Source organism: Pteronotus mesoamericanus, unplaced genomic scaffold (genome assembly GCF_021234165.1).
Source record: "Pteronotus mesoamericanus isolate MK-2021 breed Mesoamerican mustached bat unplaced genomic scaffold, CSHL_Meso_final contig_182, whole genome shotgun sequence".
NCBI classification, from domain to species: domain Eukaryota; kingdom Metazoa; phylum Chordata; class Mammalia; order Chiroptera; family Mormoopidae; genus Pteronotus; species Pteronotus mesoamericanus.
The window spans coordinates 7350392-7367934 of record NW_026555078.1 but is presented as its reverse complement, the minus strand read 5'-3'; the positions used below and the strand labels follow the sequence as shown (position 1 = coordinate 7367934).

The 17543-nt window shown below is 38.3% G+C and overlaps 1 protein-coding gene across 5 annotated transcripts in view; it reads right to left on the bottom strand.

The window, feature by feature from the left end:
• EML5 (EMAP like 5) overlaps positions 1–13754 on the bottom strand; it is a 110358-nt gene extending 96604 nt beyond the window's left edge. For all 5 annotated transcript variants that reach the window (XM_054567172.1, XM_054567175.1, XM_054567171.1 and 2 more), the window contains exons 1-2: positions 13558–13754; positions 2988–3147 (exon numbers count right to left, since the gene is read on the bottom strand). In XM_054567172.1, the coding sequence (XP_054423147.1) occupies positions 2988–3147; positions 13558–13754 (357 nt within the window). The remainder of the gene's footprint in view (positions 1–2987; positions 3148–13557) is intronic.
• Between the last annotated feature and the right edge of the window lie 3789 nt (positions 13755–17543).

Below are 17543 nucleotides of genomic sequence, written 5' to 3'. Positions count from 1 at the left end.
GGGTGAAGCTGGGACCACTATTAATGGATGAGGGAGTTAAAGTCATGGATCTAGATAACCACCTACAGACATTAGATAAAGTGAAAAGAAAAGAACAGACTCCTAAAGAACACTGGCATTTAAGAAGCAGACAGGAGGAAAGGCTCCTTTAAAGATAACTAAGAAGTACAGTGAGAGAGGAAAAAAGAAAATTGGATTTAAAAAAAAAAAAAGAAGCCTCTATCCAGCTCCCCAAAGTCCTCCTGATCCTATTTCCAAACAAAATCTTGGTTGTGTCTATTAACTGAATTGGAAGTATTTGGTAAAAAGTTCTAGTACACTAAATAATCAAATAAGAAAAATATTCCAATAGCCACAACTAGACACAGCCCATGTGTTCCTGCAACTGTGAAACATAATCAAATAATGGACAATTAAACTTGAAAAATATTCTAGTTTGGAGATCCTTGTGATCTCAGTGTTTATTATATAAGAACTAAGTAAACAAAGTAAAAATCACTAATTTTGCAAAAGATGCATTACTTAAGGGAGTAAATATTGGTCAAATCATACAGAAAGCCATTAGAAGTTAGGACCTAGAAGAGCAATAGAAGCAAATTCAAAAATAATGCTATAGGCAACTGATATATGTCTAGATATCAAGAGATTACTGAAAGGCCCTTGAAAAAAATCAGTGAACTCCTCTATTTTTGTAAAAATGACCCCTCTTCATGATCATGTGCCAAAAGTCAAAGGTAAACTAAAGCATTTTATTTTGTACCAGTATACAGTTGACAAATTAGGTTAAAAACATTAATACCTTATTCTTGGTTCATTCTATAAATTATCAGAGTTATAACTACAACTCAGATTTTGTTAAATATGGAAGGTGTCTTTTTATTATTTTAAATTACGTTTATATTTTTCAAGATAAAGTACCAGTCAAATTTCCCTTCCTCTTATTCTTCCCCCATTTACTATAAACTTTTAGTCCCTATTTTATGTGGATTTATATAAATAGCCTTTTTAGGCCCTAATTATTCTCAATGAGGCAGACTTCCAGTATTAGCATGGATATTCAATCCATTCTGAAGAACCTCTCTGGGAAAAGAACATTCAGCATTACTACCAACAGGGAAACCCATTCACTGAAAGAATCTTAATTGGTCGTTTACAGTTTCAATTATAATAGAAAATGCAAAAATTATACAGTATTTCCTAGTTGGTATCTCATAGTTTATAGATATGAGTGGACAGATATGTTCTAAAAATATTTTTAGGTAAAGCATTTTTTCATTAACATAATTTCAGAGGTACTCTCCTTAACTTAATCTTCAATTGGTAGTGTTCCTTACAAGCTTTACCTGTAGTTAGATGAATAAATTCCCTTTGAAATATAAATAACCATCTCCTAAGTTCCACATTTGGGGGGCAGTCGAGCACTGCGGTTAAAAACATGAGCTATGCAGTGTGACTGACCTGGGTTCCCCACTCTGGTTCCATTTACTAGCTGTGTAACCTGGGGCAAGTTATTTAACTTCTTTAAGTCTCAGTTTCTTTATCTGTAAAATAGAGATAATAGTAGTATCTATTTCATAGGGTGTGAGGATTAAATGTGATAATGTAGGCTTAGCACAATGCCTTATACTTCCATGTGCTCAGTAACTTCTAGCTGTTATGTTTTTTTATAAGTTTAAATGTTTAATATGTTCTCATGAAGATCTGTGATAATAAAGTACATGTACCAAAACTTTTCTTATAGTTGTTCAAAATAAGTGAAATTAAAGGCTTTCAACTAAGAGAAGCTATGGGCATAATTTCTCTATGTACATATAAAAAAAATTCCTCAGCAATGCAGTATTTTACATGCAGAAAAGGCAATTTTAAAATTAAAAAGAAAGCATCTATATTGAAAATATACACAATTAAAACATCTTGGATTTCAAACACCTTTAGTAAATGATTTTTAAAAACAACTGAGTAGTTTTGTTTCATATAAAATAATCTCCTATAAAGTAGGTAAAGAGTATGATCCTTTTTTTAAAAAAGAAAATAAAATTCTGTTATGAAGACATTAAGGGACTTGAAGTATGGCAAAAATGGCACACAAATTAAGGTTCTGTAATTGCCAATCACTGCTACCTGCAATATTAAACCAAGAAGGCATCTTTTATCAGAAAGTCATATGTATCTATAATACTCAAAGAAGCCATTCCTTAGAGTTATGAATAAAACATCTGTGGCTATCATTTTCAAGAGAAGAGAACACAATGTAATCTGTTCCTGTTAAATCTCGATCTGTGAAATTAATTTTATCAATTGAAATGCAGAAAACTAAAATTTTTCCTAAAAGTTAAATTTTTAAAGTTTAATTTTAACATCAAACTTTTAAAGACTATAAATTAACCACATCTGCAAAACCCAACTTCTTAAATATGTTTTAGGTATAACAAAGTCCATTAAAGCCCACAAAAAAAGCCTTTGCCTTGTTTAATTTTTAAAAAGTCATTGACTAAGTAAATAATTTAGAAGCGGATTAGAAAAGTAAGTGGAATGATAATTATATCCTTTGTTTTGAACTGTAATTTTGTATAAAAATAGTTTATTAGGAATTACATTATTTTCAATAAAAATGTAATTTTAATAGAAAACGTAAAAAATTAAAATGTATGCAACTCTACTTAGAGAAACTTAATTTTTCTAAGATGTCTTCCATTTGTTTGTCAATATATACAACTTGGAAAATTTTCTAGAACCACCAGGTAATAGTCCAGAATCTCTTTGTCTTTCATGGTAGTAATCAATTCAATTGAAAAGTTCTTAAAATTTAAAAAAAAAACCTTATTTTTCTTATTTTTTTCCATATACACAAACCATTCATCCCATCTACCCACCTCCATACTTGAACAAATACTTTTCATCAACTGTTTTCTGATTTAATATTTACATATTTGTAATAATTTCTTATAGTACATATTTAAAACATAGTTTAAAAAATTATCACATACCTGTCCATCTAAGTCAAATGCTAAGCAAGCTATACCATGTGTATGAACATCCTTCAGAACTGATATGGTCTGTACAGTGTAGGAATCCCAAACACAGATGTAAGGCTCTTTCCCAACTTGCCCTGTTGCTACCAATACTCGTTCAGGATGTAATGCAAGGCTGCAAAACAAATAAATACTTAAAATTACTCATAGAGCTTTTGGAGTATTTTGTATACATAACATATACCAATGTGTAAATTAGATTTTATCCATTTAAAATAATTTCGATTTAAAATAACTTTTATAAAAATCCATGCTAACAGTTACTGCTTCAATATAATGTGATAAACAGTTAATGATAGATTTCATAATCCCTGTAATATGATACAGTGTATGTTAAACTTCTCCAAAAAAGGAATTTTCACAAGGATCAACTGAACTGCAGCAACAAATCAGTGGCAACCCTACCACATTCCATTTTCTTATTTGTTATTCATTTGTTTTCAAGCCCTCTTTCCCATTTTACTCTTTTTATCGGATAAAGTTAGACCAAATCTTAGTGTCCAAAAATTGTACTTAGTAGTACTCCCACAGTAGTATTAACATTAAAATACAAACCACATTTTAACAAACAGAAAAGTCACTCATAATTCATAAAAAAAATCTGAGTCTTTAAATACAAGACAAAGACCTACTAGCTAATAACAATTCACATACATCAGCAGAAGACAGGGAATGAATATAAATTTCTCCTTGATAAATTTTTCTACAAGTAGATTCAGATGATCAGATTCACCTTAGGGAGAAAAATGGTCACTACTGGAATCAGGATGGAGGATATACTGGAAGAGGGGAAAGTTAGCGGGGGTATTAAAACAGAATAGGAAGTGATGGAAAGGAGGCAGAACTCTTGGGTTTCTGGTGTGGGCACCTGCATGGCTTGGGTAGTATTCAACAAGTCAGAACATACTAAGTGAGTACTGGGTTGGCCAAAAAATTTGCTTTTTTCCATAAGATGGTTCTTGTAGCACTTAGTTGCCTTTGACTTCATTCGAAACAATTTTGTTAAATTGTATTGTGACAGCTGTCTTATCAGCATGCATTTTTTAAAAAACTTACCAAAATAGGTTAATTTTGGTACAGCCATTTTAATACCGAAGATGGAGAAAACATGCAACACTTTTGGCATATTACGTTTTATTATTTCAGGAGATAAAAACACAACTGAAATGCAAAACAAGATCTGTGTAGTGTATAGAGAAGGTGCTGTGACTGCTCGAATGTGTCAAAAGTGGTTTGCAAAGTTTCTTTGTACTGACATTCTGGCCAAATAATTCTTTGCTGTGGGGCTGTCTTATGCATTGGAAGATGTTTAGCAGCACCCCTGGCCTCTACCCACTGGAAGCCAATAGCGGGAGATAGCTGACATAGTCAAAATATCCAAATCAATAAAGTTATTGGTGAAAATGAAAAATGTGTCTTGTATTTTATGGAAAAAACTAAATGGCGTTTTGGCCATTTATGCAATCCAATACTTATGCATAACAGTAAATGAATAAATTTGGCTAAGTCCTGAGTTTTTTGAGGTTGACTTCCTAGCCCACCAGCTAAACATGGATTACTACTATATCTAGAGAAGTGTTTTTCAACCCTGGCTGCCTATCAGAGTCATATGGAAAGCTTAAAAATTAAAAACAGAAGCAAACAACAAAGAAACTATACTTAAGATCCACCCTAAACAAATTAAATCAAATTTCTAAGGATGAGATTCAGTCATTGATGGTTTTATTGTTTACTTTGTTTTTAACTCTCTAAGTAACTCTAATATGTGGTCAGGGTTGAAAATCAGAAATCTAGAGCAGTGGTTCTCAAACTTAATAACACATCATTATCACCTGGAGGTGATTAAAATGGATTGATTATTGGGTCCCATATTCAGAGTTTCTGATTAGATTTGGGGTGAACTGAGAATTTGCATTTCTAACAAGTTTCCAGGTGATGCTAATGTTGCTGGTTAAAGGACCACACTTTGAAAACCACTGATATACACAGACTGTGCTTTTCAAACTTTAATATGTTTACAAATCACCTGAGAATGCTAAAATTCAGTCTAATTTAGCACGTCTAGATGGGGTTGGAGATCTGCATTTCTAAGGAGCTGCCAGGTGATGCTGAAGCTGCTAGTCTGAGGACCACATATTTATGTACCAAGGATCTAGAGCTGCCAGCCATGTGTAATTGTTTAAATAACCAAGCAAACTAGAAGCTTCTGGGACAAATCTTAAAGGAGGTCAATTTTGTATACTAATAATAACATGACTCATTTTGAAGACATCTTTCTGCTCCCCCTGTTCGTATGATCAGCTGAGCATACACAGCCTCCTGGAGAGTCTTGTATTACAATACATAATAATCGCAAAACAGCTAACATCTCCACTAAGATGAAACACTCCTCACTTTACTTGATACAGCTGGTCACTTCCTTCTTCCTTAAATACTCTTTTTATTAACTTCCATGACCCCACACTTCTTGTTTTTCTCCTCCTGCTTCTCTGGCCACCTTTTGTCAGTACTGTTTCATCTCTATATTCAAATGCTAGAGTGCCACAGCAATTCATTTTTTAGATTTTTTATCTATACTCAGTAATCTCATCCATGTTCATGGCTTTAAAAACTATCTGATAACACCTAAATTTATACCAACTCAGACTGCTTCTCTGAGTTATACACGTGTATCTTCAACGGCTTAATTTATAACCCCACGTGGCTGTCCACTAGCATCTCAAACAGAACGCTTCTAAAACAGAGCTCAGGATCTCGCCTCTCTCCCACACAGAAAACTTGCTCTTCCTACAAGTCTTTCCCAATTCAGTCACTGTCGACTCCATTCTTTCCGTTGTTCTAGAGAAAAACTGTGATGATCACTGCCCTTTCTTTTCTGTCACAATTGACATCTGATCCACCCATAAATAATGCTGCCTCTATCTTCAAAATATACCTGAACCTTTCTCACTACTTCCACTGTTACCACTGTGGTCCAAGCCAGCAATATGTCTTGACTGGGTCATTGCAACAGTCTCCTAAATGGTCTCGGCTTCCATCTTGCCTCTCTCTTCTTCTCCCTTAGTCTGTTCTCAGTACAGGAGCCACAGTGACCTTGTTCAAACATTGTCAAATTATGTCACTTATTTGATTAAACTGTTCCAGTAACTTCCAATCTCACGCAGATAGGAACCCTAAAATCCTCTCAATAGCCTGTAAGGTCTGACACTCTGCTCCTGCACCATTACTTCATCAGACCCTGTTTCTTACTACTTTCACCCCCATTCACCACACTCCACCCACACTGACTTTCTTCAGCTGCTCCTCAGACACACTAGGCATTCCACTTTAGGGCTTCTGCACTTGATAGCCCATAGCCCCTTTGCCTGAAACATCCTTCCCTCACATGTCCACACAACACATTCCCTTACCTCTAAGCCTCTACTGAAGTGTTACCTTTATATCTTACAGTGAAGCCTTCCCGGTCACCCTATCCAAACACCTATCTAAACTCTTCCAGCAGTCTCTACTGCACTCTCCTGCCTTTTTTTCCTTAGCCCTTAATTATATATGGTGCAGTAGCTCTTTTCTTCGATTGTGGCTGGCAGGTGCTGTTCTTTAGAAAATTGATAACATAGTAAAGAGTGGTTTGTAACAGCTCTGTATTTATGGTATGGAAACTTCATTCATTCAACATAAGTCAAAACTGTAGCCGGAAAAGCAATTCAGAATGCATAATGTTTCCATGTTGGGTCAATATTTTTTGTGTTTATCTGGGTTTCGGGTAGCAACTTTTTCAGGTCTGGCAGGAATTAATGTAAACCTACTTATCTCCTTTATGTTTCCAGATATATGGTCAATATTTACCAAACCTGGTTGATAATCAGAATCATTTAGGGAGCTTTTTGCCAATTCTAGGTATTTCCTCAGATTCACTAAGTCAGAATTTTCTGTAGCCAGAGCCCAGAAATCTGTTTTTTAGACAGTGCCTCAGATGATTCTGTTTGGGAAGCACACTGCCAATCTGTATTCTAGAGCATGCATTCCTAGAATTCTTAACATAAGCAGTTTGAGAAATGAGTATAAACCCTCCCCTCTGGTAGAAACCTAATACCAGAATTTTCTTAAGCATTGTTTAATATCTAGATGCAATACTTCAAAAAGTAAGAGAATATATTCAGATTTAGTAAAATCTGTGTGTTTAGTAAAACCTGTGTCCCTGTGTTTAAGTAACTAGAATTATATGAACTTAACTTTCACAGGCTATATAATTTTATTCTGTAAGATTTCCTTTTCTGTCTGCATATAAAAATAATCATTTGTTTTTGAAATACTGCATAGTTTAAGGGATAAAATTAAAAGATAGTTTTCAGGGAAAGGTAGGAATTATCTAGAATAGTTTAAACTGTCATAAATGTACATTAAATGTGTATTATTTAATTATGAAAAAGACAAATATTTATATTTACATTATAATATTTTCCTTTTTATGTTTCATGTTGAATAGATAATATTTTGGACATGAATTAAGAATAATATGAAATAAATTCTGAGAAGCTATTAACAGCTTACTGTTCTTTCAAGGCCTTTTTACTCATCAAAGAAATACTTATTGAGCATCTGCTTTGTGCAATGGTCCCTGTCTTAAAGTATTCAGAGTTTAAAGACACAATTGCTCAAGTAAAGAATCAGTTAGGATACTATGTGTACTAGTGATAGCACTAGTGTACCTGTGACATGGTACAACATGGGGATATAACAGTTCACAGTGATGTTTCCTACTGATCATAGATAGCTCATCTGAGTCTTTAAGAAAAACAGAGAGAAACAGTGATCAGAATAAATGAGGGAAGATATAGTATCCTGGGAAGAGGTATCATCATATCTTTATCTTTAGCTTCCCCGCCCCCATTCAGGCTTGACTCTACTCTAGTACACCACAGCAACGCTTGTCAAGTTCACCAATGCCCTCTACATCTGCCATTTCCAGTGGTCAATTCTGTTATCTCTTTTGATTTTTTTAAAAAAAGATTTTATTTATTTATTTTTAGAGAGAAGGCAAGGAAGAAAGGGAGAGAAGCATCGATGTGTTGTTGTGTTTCACACGCCCCCTGAGGATCTGGCCCACAACCCAGGCATGTGCCCTGACTGGGACTCGAACTGGTGCCCCTTTGTTTTGCAGGCCAGCATTCAATTCACTCAGCCACACCAGACAGCTCATCTCTTTTGAGGTTTTTATCATCATTTGTCACAGTTGGTCACTCCCACCTTCTTAAGACACTTTTTTAAGTGGTGTCTGAACACATGTTAGTGTGGAAATAGGCATTTCTTGGTTTACTTACCTTTAAGCAAATATTTATTGATTACCTATTATTTGCCAGGGACTATTCTTAGCACTAGAGATGCAGCTGTGAACCAAATGTGAAATTCCCAATCCTCATGAAACTTGTATCTATTGTGGGGAGATACACAATGTAAATCTTATATTTATATATAAATTATGTATATAGTGTGTATACATATATTATGTATATGAAGAGGGACCCAAAAAACAGAATTGATTTATAAAAATTGTGTATTTTTTCATGTTTAAACTTCAGTCACCTTCAAAGTACTCTCCATTTGATGCAATAAACCTATCAAGATGTTTTTTCCACTGCTTGACACAGTTTTTGAATTTGTCGATTTTGATGCCTTTTAGTGCTTCTGCCGATTCTGTTTCACCTCTTCGAGTACTTTTTTCAGCCAAGGGAAAAAAAAAGTCACTCAGGGTGAGATCGGATGAATAGGAAGGGTGGAGCACAGGGTCATGCCGTTTTGGGTCAAAAACTACTGAACACTCAGCGAGGTGTACACAGGTGCACTCATAAATCATCCATCATGAAATGGGCAAACACACTGAAAGTTTAAAAAAAATTTCACTGAGACCAAACACAGCCTCTCACCTCAATGACAGTTAGTAAACTGATACAGATGGGTTCCTAGAATGCTCACCTAGCAGAGGAGGCCTGTGCTACAAGGGGTCTGCCCTCCAGAAGATAATTCTGGGTGGGTTTTTGTAGGCTCCCCCCCATATAGTATACATACTTGTGTACTGTATAGATACATCAGTTTTCTTAAGAATACCATCTACCACAACTGAAGAAAAGTGCTACTTTTTAGATGAAAAGAAAAGAACTTTCATTTCATCTAAAGTAAAAAAGTCGTATCTATTGGGTTGGCCACAAAGTCCGTACGGTTTTTTCCATAATATAAAAGTCACATTTTTCATTTTCACCAATAACTTTATTGATCTGGATATTCTGAGTACGTCAGCTATCTTCCACATAGTAGAATGCTGATTGTTCTCAATTTCTCGATTTGACTGCTATCAACGTCAACTGGTCTACCTGACTGTGAAGCATCGTCCAGTGAGAAATCTCAGCATAAAACTTCACAAACCACTTTTGACATGTTTGATCAGTCACACACCCACTCTGTACACTGCACAAATCATTTTTTGCATTTCAGTTGCATTTTTACCTTTCTTGAAATAATAAAGCATAATACACCGAAAATGTTGCATCTTTTCTTCCATTTTCAATATTAAAATGGCTACACAAAAATTCACCAGTTTCGTAAGTTTTTAAAAATGCATTCTGATATGACGACTGTCACCATACAATCTAACAAAATTGTTACCAATGAAGTTAAAGACAGCTAAGTGCTACTAGAGCCATCGTAATAGAAAAAAACAAGCAAACTTTTTGGATAACCCAATAGAAGCAATAAATATTATTCTAACCTGCAACTATGTAATATGGTTTACTTTACAAAGTCTTTCAGATGCATTATGTCATTTAAGCTCATCGCCATCTTAAGCTACTTTCACAATGTTTAGGGGAAAAAACTTGAAATTCCATACCTACATAGCACATAAACAATGGGCTCGGGCAGTTCAACGCGGAGGTTCACTCACATAAGAAAACCAACTATATTTCATCAATGGTCTTCACTGGTGATAAATGATTTCAAAAATGTCAATAATATCCACTACTTCGAGCACAAGCTTCCCTGCTCTGGCTGGTGTGGCTCAGTGGATTGAGCACCAGCCTGCAAACTGAAAGATCACTGATTCAATTCCCAGTCAGGGCACATGACTAGGTTGTGGGCCTTGTCCCTTTTGGGGGGTGCATGAGAGGTGACCAATGGATGTTTCTCTCTCTCATAGAGGTTTTCCTCCCTCTCCCCTCCCTTTCCCTCTCTCTGAAAATAAGCAAAATCTTAATACTAAAAACAAAGGTGCCAAAAATGTGTTGATAGGCAGTAACTAAAATAAATAAATAAATTTTAAAAGCTATTACATCCTTTGGGAAAACAACAAAAGTTTCAAAATACAGACCAAGCTATAAATGTGCATCTTACACTAAAATCGGTAGTAGTCTAGCATATTTTATAACCTAGTCTTAAACCAGTTAAACCAAATGAACACTAAAGAATTAAAGAATTTTATCATTACAATTTGCAACAGAATACAGAGTGGTGCAAAAGTAGGTTTATAGTTGTGGGTACGCGAAACAGATTTTATTCTTGTATTATTTTCCAAACAAAGAACTGTAAACCTACTCCCGCCCACCCTGTAAAAACAAGAAAAAGAGTCCATAAAAGTCCTGTGTTATTTCTGACAGTGAAACTAACTTCTATATGAATCAGTACTGACATAAATGCAACTAAAGGCTAAATTATTAGAGAATGGAGACATATGGTAAAAAAGAACAATACACAACATGGACAAAATGGTAAGTCATGTGGCACCATTATTAGCAATACTAGATGTAGTGAGATGATAGAAGAACTAGTAAGCAAATGATAGACTGGTTATGATTCATTCTTTACAAGCAGTTTAACATTTACATTTTCAAAAACTAAAAAAAAAAGAAAAAAAGACCTGCTTATTCTGATTAGCACCAGACTAAGTCAAGTCATATTTGATGAATAAGTTTTACCTAAGTTTCAAGCAAATATAGAAACAAAACATGTGATAAAAATGGCAATGACTTTTTATTACTAAGGCTAACATTTCAGCAACATTGTTTTCCACTATGCGTCATGTTTATGAATATTACATTTTCTGCTGTGAAATAATCAACAATTACTGGAGTACTTTCTATACTTGTATTTCAAACACTGAACTGAAAGAAAATAGAAAGGTCTGAACATTTGCCTGATCTATTTCACAAACAATAACGATCTGTCATTGTTTGAAATAAAATTTCCAGATGCCTTTGACTGATTTCTAAGCTATACTCTTAGTGTATTCCATTTGTGCCATTGATATCAAGATGCCATATGATTCAGATTTTACTATTGCACTGCAAATTTTCAGGAAACTTTTTTATTGTCATACATTGTTATAAGGATAAATCCTTTGTATAAAATTATAAGTGTGTATCCAATTATGGCAAAAATCGAGTAATTTGCCATTTTGTAGTATTTTGAGACAATGTACAGACTGTGCAACTATACATATGTATCTATCTCAAAGATAGATATATCTATCATATATCTATCTTAGGTATAGATATCTATATCTAAGGCAAAAGCATTACCTTCCTTAGAGTTCACTGACACACAATTATAAAAATTCAAGCAGTGTGACCTGTGCCACAGCTTCTAATTACTGCTGGAAGAACAAAAACATAGTTTATGCCATCAAATAAATCATATCTAAATCTGAAAGGTCCTCATACCATACTGCTCTCAAATACCAAGGAGTACAGACAATAGAAATATACTGAGAAGACCTCGAAATCCTTCACACCTCCCCCTCCTACTGAATTAAACCTAGCAGACCCAGTACCTGGAGGAGGGCGGCTTCAACCAGGTACAGCTGCTATACCCCGTACTCCCGACAACCTAACACGTGGGCAATAAAGAGACTGGGAAGGATTAGTGAAAAACACAGAGAACTGAGGTAAAGTATACTCTTGAAGTTAATAACAAACAAATGAACCCCACACACCCCTGACTCCCTATTCTACAATCTCAGTTTTTGCTCTGCTCATCTGTAACTCCATCTTACCCTACCTTGTGCTTGTCCTAGGCCTCCTTGTCCTCCCTACAGATCACAGATGTACAGACACACGCGATTAAAAAAGAAAACAACTTTGTCATTTATGGAAGTTAGGCTTTCTTAACTATAAGACACCAAACCCTAATTCTGGATTTGAAATGCCCAATTTAAACCCTGTGGAACATAAATAAGGAAATAAAATAGTAACCAAATCCAATCACAGAATTTGTTAAAAATCCAGAGGCAGCACACAAACACATTTTCAAAATATTGTAAATATATGCTTCTAATGTCCAGGACAAGTATGCTGTGCAGCAGGCAGTAATCAATGGCTTGCAACAGCGATTTTCAACCTTTTTCATCCCATGGCACACATAACTAAATTTCTGCGGCGCACCAAACAATACATTTTTTGCCGATCTGACCAAAAAGAGGAAAAAAAAGTATAATTTTGATTCATTCACACAGGACGGCTATTGTGTTGGTGGTTGCTATTTTTGTGTTTGACAATCTAAGGGAAAAGAGGTCAGTGTCCTTGACTAAGTAGTCAGGTACCGCATGTTTTAAAAATTCTTGCGGCACACCAGTTGAAAGTCGCTGGCCTAGAATAATTTCTGCAGCTTTTAACTTTACTTTCCACAAAAGTTCTGCTGAAATATTAACTGAAAATTACATTTCAAATACACCATTCACTATAGAAATGTCAACAAGCCCTGGGACCAACTTTAGGATACCGCCCAGAGGAGAATTATATAAAATGGAAAAATACATATATACGATTTAAGCAAAAAATACAAAAGTAAACTTATTTAGGAGTACTTTAAAGAAGAGGAAACAAGGGAATTGGAAAACGGTATAACTGTTTTTAGCAACTTCCTTCGGGTGAAACCTACCCCCAAACTGTCTTCAGATGCGCAAATTTCAATGTCCAATGAATTGCCAAAAGGTTGCCAGGGTTTCTTTCCTATCTGTGGGTAACACAGGCCGTGAAACCTGAACTAATTACTATGGCCAAGAGATGAGTGCCCTCCAGGATGCCACCTGGGCGCGCTCCCCAGGATCAGCCCACCGCTGGCGGTCCTTGGTTTTGATCAGTTCTCCAATAGGTAAAGGACTTTCCCCTGGCGCTCGAAGAATTCGTTTAACAAGAGATCTCGGGCGGGATTTAAAGGACTACATTGCCAGCCGAATAACCTTCTTGCAGTATCATAAAAATTGCTGGAGGAAGAAGGGTGCAAAGCCTTAAAGCCGAACGCCCAAGAGACCCACGGACTTGGTGTCACCGCTCCGCCCCTAGGGAGACTCTAGAACCCAAAGATGGGGAAAGGCGTTTGTAGCGGTCGAACACGGTGCGTTCCGGACAAGACACTTGCGGGGCTCTCTCCCGGGCGATGCTTCCTGCAGGACTCGGTCACCGCACCCAGAAGGTCAGGCAAGTGCAAACTCCGAGAACTGTTCGCGGCGGTGACCGCTGTCGCCCCCGCCCCCCTGTACCTGATGATGTCGTCGCTGTGGCCCCGGTAGAACTTCTGCCGGTGTTCCCGCGGGCTGTACACCACGCCGACGCCCGCCACGAAGTACACGATCTCCTTGGCCGCTGTGTAGTAGAGGTTGTTGCGGCACTGGTGGCCCCGATAGCCGTACACCCACTCGAGCCGCAGGTGGCAGCTCGGGGCGCTCCGGGCCGCCATGACGGGGCGCCCACCCCGCCGCTCTGGCTCGCGCCCGCGGCGGCAACAGCAAGCGGCGGCAGTCGGGCGAAGAAAGCCCTCCGGCTGGCGGCCGGGACTTGCCGCGTCCTCTAAACCGCGCCTGGCAGGTGCATGTCGCTCCTTCTGGCCGCCGCCGCCGCCGCCGCCTCAGCCCACGGGCGGGAGGATAACCCTCGCCTCGCGAAACATGCTGAGAGCAGCGGGCACCGCCGGCCGTCAAGTGGGTGCCGCGCGCCCTTCGCCCGCCTCGGCTCGCTTCGTCTCCTCAGCCCGCTGCGCCAAGGCGGTGAGCGGAGCCGAGCGAGGGCCCGCCTCCCGCCTCCACTCCTCGGCAGCCGCCCGCGCACCCGGCTCCTAGCCCGAGCCACCTGCGGCGTCCGCTCCGCGCCGCGGTCCCGTCCCACTGCCCCGCGAGCTCGCGCCGCGCGCCGCGGAGCCGAGAAAAGCAGCCTCGCGCGGCCCCGCCCCCTCGCCGCCGCCGTCGCGCGCTTGTCCCGCCCCTCCGCTCCCAGCGCGGGGCCGTGAGAACGCGGCGTGATCCCGGGGGCCCTCTCCGGGTCGCTGCTCCTGCGCCGTGGCGCTCCTCCAGCGTCTAGCCCCACCACCTGCGGCCTGGACGAGCTACCCCGGCGCCCTGACTGCGACCCGCCGTGCGCGGGGAGCTGAGCCCTCGCGGGGACGCCCAGGTTGCGGGCGAACCCTCGGCGACCCCCGGCCCCTGTTGCTGGGTGTCCTCGCCGGGGAAGCGCCTGCCAGTCTCGCAAGGTTCCGTTACCGGGCCAGGGCTACATTTATGCCTGGGGGAATCGACACCGCGATGCTAACCTCATTTTTCTTTTCTTTTCTCCGCCCCCCCGCCCCAAACTGTGTGTTTCTTGCTGTTTCATAGTGCTCACTACACCAGACATTGAGTGGGAATAACACCTGATTTCCCAACTGTACATTTTCTCACTTGTGTAGGTGACCTTCAAAGCTAAAGGAATTTAGACCGTAAAATGACATGCCAAATCCGATTTATTAATAAATCGCTATGGTACCTCAATTTTTATAAATCATTATTTTGAACGCCAATAAACGCTTGATACTTATTGCATTTTAGCAATGGCTTGAATGTTTTGACCCTGGGGAATGCAGTGGATTCCTGGCTGTGTCAGTTCCCCTGCTACTTAGTTTTCTAGATGCCGCTTTCTCGCAGAAATTTAGCCAAGGTTAACCAGTAACTGCAAAAAAATAATTTGAAACCCATATTTTAAGAGGTTTTAAGTGTAGGGCGATAGCCACAAGGTTTACAACAAGAAATTCTAACTACTAATGTGAAGTCTCTGTGTCGAAGAATCACTGTTTTGGTTTCCCCGGGAAACAGGAAAACTTGGAAATCTGACAAAAGCTTGAGTAACCTAGCATCCTTTCAAGAAGGGTAACTGCTCAAAAGTGATGATTTCGATATGGTACCTGTACCTCGGAATGGATGTTGCACAGTCTCTACTTCCTCAAAAGTACAAATTACCAATTTCAGACAAGAGGATACCTTTTCAGTTTTGCTTATGACTTCCAGTCTACACACAGGGGAGGAGGGCCATGTCAGAGGAAGAAATTTGCATAATTGTCATGAAAAGCAAACTCTACAGAAGTGAGATTTGGTGAACTCTGTTAGGAAGGCTGTAAACCGAAATACAATCCACTGGAGTTCACTGTTTTCATCTAACAGGGCAGTGAGGAACTATGATGCAGAAAAATATGTAGGAACTTCATCATAAAATTCCCAAGCTTTCAGACGTCCTCAAGTTTATTATTTTCATTATTCTCGAAACTGAAGAGCCATCAAACTCTTGTAATGAAAGGGCTCTCGGCCTAATTTTCAGGAGCAGCCACGAATTAGGGTAGTGAGAAAGGATAGTGAGCAAGATTTCGAGAAAATGTGCCCAACTCTACAGCTTGTCTTTGACTAGGGGTAATAAGAATCTTAGCAGAAAGGGAAGAGGAATGCAGATTGGGTTTCTGGTGGAAAGAAAATAAACTCAGGCCTGAGAAGTGGTTCTGTAGCCAGAAGGCCAGGGTGCCCTGGTCTTTGTTGCCTATATTTATTTTTTAATAAGACTATGTTTGCGAACTCACTAGTGAGTTCCTTAAAACCCCTGGTGAGAAAAAGAAAAATTTGTTGATTATTTACATTTAAGCAGTGAATGCTTAATTTAGAAAAGATGAAGTATTTTGTTACTCTACATTTGTGGTACATTAATTACCAGTTGGTTACATGTAATTTTTATGAGATGTAGGGTGGTGAATACTTTTTTCTGTGTTTTAGGTTTTTCAACACAATGTGTTCTGGATCACTTGATACACATTTAAGTACTCATATTAATAACAGCTTTAACTATTTTTCCATTGTCATATTTTCCGTTATGATTCTTAATGACCCAAGGGTGAGTGTGAAGCAAAAACATTCTTAATTAAACCATCCTCAACTGACAACTCAAGACCAAAAGAGACAGCTGAGGCACAAAGGTGGCTTAAAAATGAAACATTAATGAATATTAGAGGGGAAAAAAAGACCCTGATTAGTTCTTACTCCTACAACTCTATATAATCTATTACTAATGTCACATCAGAATGCTTAATTGAGCTTTTATCGTTAAATGAGATTGCACCATCTGTATTCTTTGAAAGTAATGGAAATGGGGATGCAGGAGAAAGACCCCCAAAATCTGCACATCAATGAGTGGACAATTGTTACACATTTTACATATAAGCTATAATACCCTTTGATAATCTATATCATGAAACTTGAGTTGCTAGTTTGGAGTTTTCTATTCCAGACATCTGAAAGATTTCTGAAGTTAAAGCAAATAAATTATTTTCTAACTATGATTTTAGCTACCCTTGTATCTAGAAACGAAATATAAAGCAAAGTACATAAAACCTAAAAGCCAAAATTCACACTCTTCTGGCTAGCTAATTTGGCCAATTTAGGAATTGTAATGATATTTTAACAAGCTGTCCATAAGATTATCTTTGTAACCACACCTTTAATTAACCTGTTTTGTGTACAAAGCCTAACACAGCACCTGGCACTACAGCAGATGCTCAATACACCTTTGTCAGCCTTTAAATATAAAAGAGAATACTCGTATAGTTACAATAAGATTCCTCTTAGTTTTACCTTGAATAGCTGAAACTTTTGAAAAGTTGAGACTTTTTCTGATCTCCAATACTGTATCAGCCAGGACTTCTTTGGTTGTACATGACAGAGGCTCACTCAAATGACTTAAAATAAAAAGGAAATTTTAATACGTCCTGGAACTGAAAGTCCTAGAACTGTCATCAATGCATGTAAATCCTAGGGCTTAAGTGATGCCATCAGAGCGAGGTCTTCAGGATTAATTCACTTCTACTTTCCTTGGGGTTGAGTCTTGCCAGGCCAACAAAACAACTGCCAACAGCTCCAGGTCTACATCCTATCTTCTTTGCAATTCAGCATTTTTCAGCAGTTCCCTGGGAACTCCTAGACTTCAGCCCCGTTGGCTCTGGTTGGCTGATTTGAATTAGGAGCAGTAAGTCCACAGGAAGGGAAAGCGGGAGAGGGGTGAACCTCCTAAGGAAAATTGAAGGGTGAATAGAAGAATAAGAAGGAATGGATGCCAGCAGGGCCTGCCTAGGGATGACTGATAATTTATCACCCTCCAACCTCAATTTATATAACCAAATACGCATAAAATCTAAATATAAAAAACAGGTGTCTGCTAAATAAATGCAGCTTTTTAATAAAAG